Consider the following 12243-nt stretch of genomic DNA (forward strand, 5'->3'; position numbering starts at 1 on the left):
GATGCCAGAAGGGGCTGCTGGGGGGACGGGACAGCACTGCAGGCTTCTGAATGGCAGTTCCAGCTGCCACAGCAGAGGCTGTTGCTTCACTGAACCCTTGCCTATGCATTGGGTTAGCCCTCAGGCAGGAGCCCCGAGCCACAGACTTCTTACTGGCTCAGCCTCCATCCAGAGGCCTAAGCTCCCCTGTGCGCAGTGGTTCAGCTGTGAACTAGGACAACTGATTGTCTCACTCGACATGAGCACCAATTCCTTGCCACTGCCAAAAGAGCTCTGGAGGAGTCCCAAGGAACCTTACATTAATAAACTTAAAATTCATCTACCCCGGCTATTTTCATCTTTGAAATCGACAGCTCACTGCATCATCCACTCCAAGTTGCGTTTTATAAAATTTCATAATGGGGGCACATTTGCTAGATGCAGTAGTATTCCTAATTTTCTTGTAAGAAAAGAACCAATAAAGAATGAACTAAGTCTAAACTAAGGCTTCAGTTGGTGCTAACACCAGGTCATGTGAACCAGCACTAGTGTTAGTGAGAATTCTCTTGTAAAAATCCTAATGCGCGTGAGGCCTTGAAGAATCTTGTGTTTTTGTAACTGAAACACGCCATCAAAAAGCCAGTTGGAAACGCATCTCATTGGACTACAACACTGCTTTCAGGTTTGAGTGTAATAACCTCTTTTGCAACTGCAATAAATACTGTATTTTAAAGAAAATGTAAGGCCTCAATAAATGGAATGATATACATGAAGGACTGCTTATTATGGTAGTAAAATATATATATTAGGATTAGTAAAAATGTAAACAAATATTTAAGATGCTAAAATATTTGTACCAAATCAATCTAAACAGGTTACTTACGTAGCGAGCTTCTTCCTGTATACCTTGCTCTATGTGTGAGTGAAATAAAATCTGACTTGTTTTATTCTAATCTTTACTGTTAGAAAAGTAAATGTATAAAAACTTAATATCTAGTTTCTTCTGGATGACTAGGAAACAAGCAGACCTATGGCTACAGCATGTAGAACTATGTACCTTGATGGAAGAGTTTCCATTATGGAAATTAATACACTGTTCATACTCTTACATTGCGTATATGGGTCATAAAACTAAACCACATCTATAGAAATGTTAAAGGAGAAGAAAGTTCAACCTAAAGCAATGCTGCAATTTGAAAAGTAGAAGTTTATTCTTTAATCACTACAACAGATTGTTTTAACAGTTGCAAATAGCAATGCTGCATTAGACTACTTTAAAGTGTTGTTCTCAAGCTTTCAGTACATTTGAATGAAACAAATGGATGGTTGCTGAGAGACCAAAGTTGACTTCAGAAGAGTGGGAGAAGTTTCAATGGATGCATTAAATTGATTTTGAGGTGTGCGCTATATGTCTGGTAATGTCATGAAGACTGTTCCATGTGATTTATAAATCAAACTAACAGGGAGATAGAACAGTGGTCTGAATGTTGTTTTGGAGAAAATTTTAAGTAATGCTTTTTAAACGAGCTGCCTCAGCATTCTATAGATATGCTTTTCCATTCAGTGTCTTCGATGCTTTGGGTAAAAGACTGAACTCTAGTAGCCTCTTTTAAGAGGCAAATCCCTTAGGTGAAATCTTGGCCCTTTTGGAGTCAATGGGAATTTTGGCGTTTACTGCAGGAGGGCCAGGATTTCACCTTTTGTGCAGTTTGGAATAGAATGCTTTGTTCACTTGACTGTCACTTTAGTCAAAACAATTGTATTTGGGTTAAGGTTAATGCACAATCTTGATGAACTTCAAGAATAGTTTGTATTAATTCAGTTCAGGTGATATTTGGAAGTTTGCCAGTTAATGTCAAATGTTTGGCTTTTCTGAATTTTCATATATGTACAGTGCTGGGATAGCTTTTTCTGCAAAAATAAATGAAGATGTTCCATACAAACAGCTTTCTTAAGAAACTGACCATTAAGTTTGCATTGTGATGTACATGTATCACAATAGCATTTAATTTCTCAAATGCACAATAATATCCTTCTTTTCTACAACTTTAGATATGAATATGTGGCATCTTGTAATATTTCTAACAATTCTTACACTAATTTTGTGGCCCTAGAAGCCTCCAACTTTGATTTACATGATTTCTCTAAATTATGTATTCAATACCTCTTCCATAGCCACATATGATAGTCTCTTGTCAACCAACAGTACTGATTTCATTCAATGCATTTAACTGCAAAGCTAATGTCAATGTAAAATTACATGGCTTGTGGAGGGCAACAGATTTCTATTTAACATGCAATATGTCTCTAAGCATGATTTACCAGGGCTTGTCATCCAAATGACTGTTATAGCAGACCAACATAATCCAGGGAAGTAGTATTGTAAGACATTACTGTACACTTGTAAAATATATTGTATTTGCTATGACATGTTCATGTAATTGGACTATATTGTAACTTGAAAGGGGGCGTAATTAAGGTTGCACACATGAACATAATTTTAGCATTTCTTGGTGTGAGCTTTTGACTTTGATGTAATCTTTATATTCCTAACAGACTTCTGTGTAGGGAAGCTTCTACTTCTTTTTAAAAGAAAAAGAAGGGGGACAGGTGGAGAGAGGGACAATTTAAAAAAGAGGAACTTCATTGTCCAATACTCCTGAAATATATTGGTTTTCAAAAGGACAAATAAATACATAAATAATCACATGTAAATTCTACAACTTGTAACTGCTTGGCTAGACACTGCACAAAGGAAAAAACTATCCCAGTGGTTCTTAACCAGAGGTCTGGATGCAGGTTTCAGGGAGTCCACCAAGCAGGGCCAGTGTTAGACTCTTTGGGGCCCAGGGCAGAAAGCTGAAGTCCCACCCTATGGGGCTGAAGCCCAGGGCCCTGAGCCCTTCCACCTGGGAGTGAAGTCAAAGCCTGAGCAACTTAGCTTACTACCCCCTAATGCTGGTCCTGGCTTTTATATGCAGAAAGCTAGTTGTTATGGCACAGGTGAGCCATGGAGTTTTTTTATAGCATGCGGGGGAGCCCTCAGGGGAAAAAACAGTTGAGAACCCTTGCTCTATCCCACCTACCTTGGGCAGTCCAGAGGCAGGCTGGCTGGCTCCCCCCATTCCTGCAACCCTTAGAAAAAGGGAGTGGTTATGTGGGTGGGGAGAGTGGCGGAGTGGAAATTGTAATTAATATGGAGTATGTATTGAATGGGGAGGGAGGCATAAGCAATGAGTGAATGAAAGGGGTAGGAGTTAGTTTGTTAATAGTTTTAAAGTTGAGCTTGTGCTTGTATTTATTGGATGCACAGGGAAAAAAGTGAATAGATTCAGAGGTTTATCTGAATATTGTTCCCATTCTCCTTTGTTATCTTATGAAAAAAGTATTTGTGTTTTAATAGTAATTATCTGGGTTTGCATTCGGTTACGTAAAACTAGTACTTTTCTATAGCCCAAGGTAGCAAAATTATGCATATACGAGTGCTGGAAATACAAAGGAAAGATCTTTAACATGAGATGCAATTATGCATAATTTTTCCCTTGCCTAACTCTTCTTAGCTCCTTTTTAAATAAGCAGTGTATGTATTTACAGCTTGAGATCACAAAATGGAAACAAAGTTCATACCTGTGGCAAATTAGTTTCTCAACATATTTAATTTTAATGTTAGACATTCTTAAGATTTTTAACTCTTACCCTTATGTAATACCCATTTAGAACACTGAATTCCAAACACTTTTCTATCAGTTTTGTCCTCTTCTTAATCTCTTCTCTTGTAAAGTGCAAGCCAACATGGCTTTGCTTTTACTCTTCATGTTCTTGTCTTCTGTACCAGGTACAATGACATCAGCACTCTTCTGAGACTAAGGTTGTTAAACTATACTCCCTCTGCTGGCTGGTTCTGCAGCTGCTGAGCAAAACAATCATACGTGAACAGTAGCTGGCTTTCTTAAAAACTGAGTGAAGGACTCTAAACCAAACTAGATGTGTAGTATTAGGTGAATGATCCTTCAAGTATAAGCTGAATTTCTGTCCTAACACCCCTTTGACATAAAAAGGGAAATGCTGAGTATTCACTGGACTTTGTTTCCTAACATTCAGTGTACTGAATCATGTCCGTTCTAGAGGGTGTGTGTGTGTGTGTGTAATATGTAATATATAGTGTCAACGTCTCTGGGTAGAACCAAAATATCTATGCTTCCACACCCGGGGGAAAAAAAACGACCATAAGTAATTTTTAAAAGTTCATTTGTTTCTTCTAAAATGTGTTCCGCCTAAATTGCTATAAGTACAGTGTGGTGGTCACTTTGTGGGCAAACTATATGCTTCAGTTACATGTAATATACCATTAAAGGCTTCCTCAGTATTCTTTGAGCTTTTAAAACACTACTTATTTATGTTTTTTTGTTTTTATATACTTTCAAAGTATTTCTCTCTGTAGGGACAGCTCTTAAAGCAGTGAAATGTATATGGATTGACAAAAGAAAAACATTTTTCCCCCCAGGTGGACTTGGTCTTTCAAATACAATGTATGCTCGTTTAGGAGAAATCACTTCTCTAGATGCATCTATTGCGGTTACTTTGGCAGCTCATCAAGCAATAGGGCTTAAGGTAACATTGGGTTATTATTTTATTTGTTATACACTGCTTGTAGAGGCCAGATGAGATGAACTTACATTCAAGTGTAGATTTGAGGGGGAGAGGTCCTTTAACTTGTTTTGATAACAAATAATAACTACCATCTGTGCATAGTAAATCAAGGGGTGCATTTTGACTTCATACTGGCCTGTTATAAATTTGTTTCAAGAGTGCTCCTCCCATACACTGATCTCCTGAAGTGCTTTGAGATCTACTGATGAAAAGTGCTATAAAAGAACAAAGTACTGTTTGTTGTTCTCTTCTTGTGGCCAGTCTGGGATAATTGGATTAACCCTTCCCACTGCCAGAGAGCAATCAAAAAGTTTTGTTGAGACTCTGTATCCTGGCCTGGTACACAAAATAAGCTCTTAATTTGTGTAAAAAAACATCTGATTGTAACTTGGTTTCCCTTTGATAAAAAGCCCTGCCTATAAAGATCTAAAGAAAAAATTTCATTTTATATAAAACATTTTGGAAAATAAGTAGGTCACGCCTTGGTCTTTGCTTGATACCCTTTTTATTTATAGTACAGCAATGGCAGTAAAAGTACCACATCCTCTAATGGAGAGGGGTACCTCTAGGACTAAGGGAGTAGTTCAGGTTCCATGCTCATGTAGTTATTGGCCTCTTTGAGATGGACAATTAGGATTTCAGTTGTGATGGGGGGCTACTAGATACCATGTCCAAAAGGAAGTGGTCTAATGCCAGCTTAATTCAAGTAGGCAGTTGATCAGCTATCTGATGATTTATTAATTGGACATGAATATGTCAAACACAATTTCAGTCAGTTAAATACATAATTAGATAAAATCATGATTTTAACGTACAAATTAATTTTCTGTATATAATGAATTAAACATTGTGTGAATGATGCTTTACTTCTCGCACATCATGATGTGTTGGTAAGTCTCTTATTCATTTCTTTACCTAGGGAATCCTGATGGCTGGCACTGATGAGCAGAAAGCAAAGTATCTACCTAAATTGGCATCTGGGGAGCATATTGCAGCTTTTTGCCTTACAGAACCGGGAAGGTAACATTATTTTCTATTTTTTTGATGACATACATTTGTTTGGTGTGTTACAATGGCACCTACTTCAAATCTATTCTATTTTTTGTGTGTGTGACTTTAAGGCGGATGTTATCAATAAATGATACAGTAGAACTTTGGGAATGGAGGTTGTTCTGAAATGTCTAACTGAACAAAATGTTATGGTTGTTCCTTCAAAAGTTTACAACTGAACATGACTTAATACAGCTTTGAAACTTTACTATGCAAAAGACAAGTGCTGCTTTTCACTGTCTTAATTTAAATGAAACAAGCACAGAAACAGTTTCCTTGCCGTGTCAAATCTTTTTTTAAACTTTCCCTTCATTTTTTTTTTAGTAGTTCACATTTAACACAGTGCTGTATTGTACAGTATTGGCTCTTTTTTTGTGTCTGCTGTCTGATTTCATACTTCCGGTACCAAATGAGGGGTGTGGTTGACTGGTCAGTTCGTAACTCTGAGGTTCTACTTTATTTCAGACTACATAATTCATCTTCTCCCATGGAGGTGCACCTGTGGCTTCCATGAAATTACTGAATGTTTTTTTTACTTCAGATACATTAATTGGGCCAAACCTTGCCATATCAGACACATTAATTTATCAGTGGAACTGAGTATGGTTTGAAGGACTCTATTGGCTGTGCAGGGAACATTGTGACACCATGAGCACTGAACTGATTACTCTAAGCTTCTGTGACATAGTTAGAGAAAAATTATGAAAGCTTCTTCAATACCTGGCTCAGTTGACAAACAGTATTAAGAAACCTTTGGGCTTGTCTGTGTGGCAAGCGGGGGTCTGAATCTACCTTGCACTTCCTGCCACCGACGAACTGTCCATGTGGACCCTGCTGATCCACATTAACAGTTGTTAATGCACTTTGATCTAGTCCTCTTTGAAATGGCAGAGTCAATAGAAACACTTATTCCATGGCATGCTACTATAGCTTGCTGCGAACTAATTGTTCATGTGGACAAGTCCTTTGTCTTCCACTGAAGTTGTGTAAAAATTTTAACTCTTTTGTGGCAGCAGCTTCATTTCAGGTTTGTTTGTTTATTGCTTGGTTGTAGGTAAGATTTGAAAGTGGCTTTAATTCAGAGGAGTACAGTGTTTGCCTACAAATATGAGAATATCTGATTATGCTGTGACTCTTAAAGTGTTTGGAAGAAAAGCCTTAGCCCACTCGAGCAATGTGTGCTGTATTTTTAATTTTAGCTGTAAACTCTATGGACTTCAAGAGTGGACTAGCATTTTCTAGAACTTCTTGCAATAGGCACTTTATTTCTATTCCTTGAGTGTTATGAGGCAGTAGCCTCATCATAGTTAGTTAAGACTTCTTCAATCATAAGCTAGGCTTTGGCCCCCCTTTAAAGTCTTTTTCCATTTTGCAGATGTGGACTGTATTAGCAGAGGTTTATTTTTGAAAGAAATTCAGGCAACTGATTTTTGAAGTGACACTTTGGGGGGGGGGGAAGAGGGAGAGAATAGGTGCTAATCATGTTTTGAAAATTTTTCCAACATTTATTTAGCCTGTTTAACTCAATCTTTTAAAATCTCTAGTACACAGGTGCAATCTGTGAAAAGAAAAGGTATAGTTCAGAAGTTATTTGGTGGCAAATAGATAACATCAGAAAGTTCCAGGCACTACCCAGTATTTAAAGGGTATATAGTTTAGACTGGTGGAGACCTAGCTTTCATTTATCAGGGGAGGGAGGCAAAATACCATGACTGTCACAATCCATGTAAAGTTTGCATGGCTTGTGGCTAAGATATCAGTCTTGAAAACTGAACAGGTTTGGTCTGGAATCACTGAGTGTGTGTACCTGGAAACTCATAATACCACTTTTAGAGTCCCTTTTAGGAGTGGAACTCCTTTTAAAAACTCAAAGGAGATTTGGCTTTTATAAAACCTTTTTCACCCACCACAGCAAATGTCACTTTTAGAGAAGTTGTTATGCCGGTATCAAAGCTGGAGATCTAGAAAGGAAACTTATCTAAAGAAGAACAATACATGCCTGTAGTTAGCACTATATAAGTAGGTGGTGATTGAGAAGATGTTTGAATTTATTGAACTAGGAGCATTCATACTCTCCCCATTGCTCACCCTGGAAGTCCATATAATTGACCTGCTACATTTGTCAGCATACAACAGTATATGATGTACACAGCTATTAATTCTGTGAGGACTACCAACTATTCCATTTTTCCCTTTCTGTTGCGTATGGCTTTCTTTCAGGATGTGCAACAATATAGCATGAATTGTGGGTAGCTGCTTCTGTGCTTCAAACCAGCTATGCGTTGTGACTCTTTTTTTTGCTGCCTTCCAGTACTTCAGAAAGGCAGCAAAGCTAAGCTGATTATCAAGGATGTCATTTCTAAAATATTCTAGCTGTTCCTAGTCAATGTGGCACCATACAGTATAAAATAAGTGAGACTCCAGAGAGAGGTCTCCTCAGAGGACTATGTTTGAAGTATATTTCTTCAGCAGCCATTGGATTTAGAAAGTTACACTTTTATTTAGAAACTGAACTTGAGCGTTTGAAAATTTGGGCCTATATTTGTATCCCTCATATTGTTTAAGCGTCTCTGGAAACTAATTTCAGAGTAACAGCCGTGTTAGTCTGTATTCGCAAAAAGAAAAGGAGTACTTGTGGCACCTTAGAGACTAACCAATTTATTAGAGCATAAGCTTTCGTGAGCATCTGATGAAGTGAGCTGTAGCTCACGAAAGCTTATGCTCTAATAAATTGGTTAGTCTCTAAGGTGCCACAAGTCCTCCTTTTCTTTCTGGAAACTAAGCACATTTTAACTACTTTGGCTTCTAGTGGAAGTGATGCAGCATCCATCCAGTCCAGAGCTACCATGAGTGAAGATGGGAAAAGCTTTTTACTAAATGGCTCAAAGGTATTTATCCATAGAATAATGAATTGAAATATTTATATCTGGTATGAGTTTCATAGGGAGAATTCCTACCTCATGGAGCATTGCTAGTCACCTTGGTCTCCCAAATGAGAACTTAACTTGGCACCTTCCTTTGATTTCTGAGGATCCCAGGCTAGTAAAGAACAGTGTCAAAAAGACACTTCATTCACTCTTGAGGCCAGAAGAAATTACTACTCAGTGGCTAAGTCATTATGCAAGGTAGCCTGTTTCCTCTTGTTTTTTCCTACCCCCCCCCCCAGATGTTCTGGTTTATCTTGGATTTTAACTTGAAGAGTGGTCAGTTTGGATGAGCTATTACCAGCAGGAGAGTGAGTTTGTGTGTGTATGGGGGTGGGGGGGGATGTGAGAGAACCTGGATTTGTGCAGGAAATAGCCCAACTTGATTGTCATGCACACTGTGTAAAGAGTTGTCACTTTGGATGGGCTATCACCAGCAGGAGAGTGAATTTGTGGGGGGGGGTGGAGGGTGAGAAAACCTGGATTTGTGCTGGAAATGGCCCACCTGATGATCACTTTAGATAAGCTATTACCAGCAGGACAGTGGGGTGGGAGGAGGTATTGGTTCATATTCTCTGTGTATATATAAAGTCTGCTGCAGTTTCCACGATATGCATCTGATGAAGTGAGCTGTAGCTCACGAAAGCTTATGCTCTAATAAATTGGTTAGTCTCTAAGGTGCCACAAGTACTCCTTTTCTTTTTACTACTCAGAGAATAACCTTTGCTAATCCTTGGTAAAAAGGCTAAGGAGGTCTCACTCCGTGAACATGCTTTTCTTCTCTGTATTTTCCCCATCCTGTGTCCTGCTTTATTCCGGGAGGGTGAAGTCTGCCCCTCACTGTGCACACCCAGGTGAGGAGGAAACCTGAAATCTTTTTTTTTCCAGCTCTCTACCTTCTCTGCCCAATGTTTTGATGAATACTTTAAAGGGAAAAATTAACACTGACTTGGAAGTAGAGCTGGTCAGGCCACCTTTTTGGCTAAATTATGTATGCTGTTACATCAAAGCCAAAATGTTTAGTGAGACACATTGGTTCTGATATATGAAAATTTTGGTGGTTAGGGCACTGGCCTGGCATGTGGAAGACTCAGGTTCAACTCCGTGTTCTGCCTGATTCAGAACAGTTTTTCATCCCAGATCAATCTGAAACAAATGGAGCAGGGCCTTGAATCTAGTGTCACAGTTTCAGGGTTAACTTCACCCTTGACACTCCACCCTCTTAGCCCTCTTGAGGACATTCACTTCACATTTCAGGCTTCCTGTCCATCACCTCTTTTGGGTGGATGTGATCTCTCCCACCCCAGACTGGGGGTTTAAGCTTGCACTCCTTTGCAGCTCACTGATTTCCCCAGCAGTCCAGACTGGGGTCCAATACCTGTGATTTGTTCTCTCTCCAGGGGGTACTACAGTGTCCGCGAATTACCAACCAGCCTTCACAAAACAAAGTGTACTTGTTCCTAGGGCAAAAGCATTAGAGAAAACATTTTTTTTTTTTTTTTTAATTGTCATCCTCTGGTCAGCTCTTCTTGGAAGTATAACCTTGCCGTAGTCACAAAGACAGTGCAAGGGCAGAGATTAAAACTTGACAGAATGAGTCAGTTAGTCCTGTGCTGAGACAGCTTCTGTTCTGAAATAATAAAGTATTGCATCTATCACAGCACAGCTAATGTACTTTTTTTCTTTTCCCTACCTCCTCTCCCAGATCTGGATATCCAATGGTGGACTGGCAGACATTTTCACTGTGTTTGCAAGGACTGAGGTTGTTGATAAAGATGGTGCAAAAAAAGACAAAATTAGTGCCTTCATTGTAGAAAGAGCCTTTGGTGGAGTCACTAATGGGAAGCCAGAAGATAAACTGGGTATTCGAGGATCTAATAGTAAGAAGCAATTAAATTCAATATTTTCATAGAAGTGTGTTTCAAAATTCATGTATTTATCAGAATCCACAAGCAAATCCATTTTGGTAGGGTAATACACTACATTCCAATTTGATTGTGGATGTTTTGATTCCTATTTCTTTAACATCCTTCTCAGTTTTCTGCAGACAATTCAAAGTGCATTTTCACAAATATAAAGATCCATGTTAAGTAATTACCTTCTCATCTGCTAATTGTCATCCATTTCCAAACACCTGACACTCTCATCTTGCCATGGAAATTCCCCTTTGTGTGCTGCACTGAGAAGGTTCAGTAATAAGCAGCATTACTATGATACAGCAGCACTGGGAGCTGGTTTCTCTTTGTTGTTCTATTTATTGGTAGATCTTCTGCTTCACCATCAGTCATTCAGTTATGTGTGTTCTTTCGATCTTTCTTCCAGTTCCAGGCGAGACTGTAGTTTTCCCCAGTCATGCTGTACAAGTTAGAAATATTAGTATTTGTACATTTCATAAATTAAAATGCCAACTCCCAGCTTTCTCACCGTTAACTTCTTTGACAAAGTGTATTTAATTCTGTTGTGTTGTACTGGGAAAAATCCAACTTCTAGTACAGAAAGAGTAAGTTAAATTCTGAATATTGCTATATCTTTTAACAGTATTTCTCAAAAGTTTTCTGAAATAATTGAATGCTATTTTTATTTCAGCCTGTGAAGTACATTTTGAAAACACAAAAGTGCCTGTAGAGAATGTTATTGGAGAAGTAGGAGGGGGGTTTAAGGTGAGTTATGGAGAATAATAATTATTATGTTTAAACCGACCACAAAGATGTCTCTGGGGAAGAGAATTTGTTGTTTGGTGCCAGATTTAGCTCTGCTCTAAAAGGACAAACATTTGTTAACGTCTAAGATCAGTAAATGTGAAAAAGATTAGAGGATGGAATTACTCTGTTTATCTTTTGTATGCAGTAAGTTTCGTATGTTACATTCTCTATGTTCATAGGCACTCCCTTTCTTAAGCACTGTAGTAGTGTATGTAACAGAGAAGCTTCTGCTGTTGGAGTTTCGTTAGCTGGTGCTTCAGTTTTTCCATCCAAGATGACTAAAACTCTTTGTTTGAAAAGAACAAGTTTTTGGTAAATTTCAACAACTTTCACTTTACCCATCCTGGGGTGGGTGATACAGAACAAAAAACAATAGCATTGGAGAAAATTTGAACACCCTTGGATATCTCCCCTCACATGAATGTGCAACTGTGAGTGAAGCTGTAAATGGCTCTTTGAAATTTGCCTGTCCCCATCCTTACCCTTACAGCCAACCTGCCATAAGCAGAGTTCATATGCAGAGGGATGTAAGTTCAAGGCAGCAGCCCATAGGCACAAAATTTTGTTTTGTGTTACTCTAATGCTTAGCATTGCTGCAAAAGTGTATTGATCCAGTCCTTTGGAGTTTCCAGTGGAGACCTCCCTGCCAAGCAACATGTAGTTGTCAGCTGAGTAGGGAAAAAGGAGAGTGAGGAAATGCCACAAAAAACACAAATTAGGATGATGCAGGGAGGGGAAAGAAATAAGAAAGGGAAAACAAAGCAGGCAGACAAGGAGGGGGTTCAGAATGGGGAGAGCAAAAGAGGATAGTAGGAAATTCCGGAGGACATAAGGGGGCTACCCATCAGCTAATCATCACAAAAGGACTCTACCCAAATGAAACGCAGCAAACCACTGCTGAGATACTCAAACATGAACTGAGTGTAAACATTAAACTG

The 12243-nt window shown here is 38.7% G+C and overlaps 1 protein-coding gene across 3 annotated transcripts in view; it reads left to right on the forward strand.

The window, feature by feature from the left end:
• The window catches only part of ACAD9 (acyl-CoA dehydrogenase family member 9), a 62474-nt gene that overhangs the window by 18677 nt on the left and 31554 nt on the right, over positions 1-12243 (forward strand). For all 3 annotated transcript variants that reach the window (XM_073352221.1, XM_073352220.1, XM_073352222.1), the window contains 5 exons: positions 4484-4590; positions 5549-5649; positions 8489-8567; positions 10309-10483; positions 11190-11263. In XM_073352221.1, coding sequence (XP_073208322.1) covers positions 4484-4590; positions 5549-5649; positions 8489-8567; positions 10309-10483; positions 11190-11263 — 536 coding nt within the window. The remainder of the gene's footprint in view (positions 1-4483; positions 4591-5548; positions 5650-8488; positions 8568-10308; positions 10484-11189; positions 11264-12243) is intronic.

The sequence above is a fragment of the Lepidochelys kempii genome, chromosome 7, assembly GCF_965140265.1.
Source record: "Lepidochelys kempii isolate rLepKem1 chromosome 7, rLepKem1.hap2, whole genome shotgun sequence".
Taxonomy (NCBI): Eukaryota; Metazoa; Chordata; order Testudines; family Cheloniidae; genus Lepidochelys; species Lepidochelys kempii.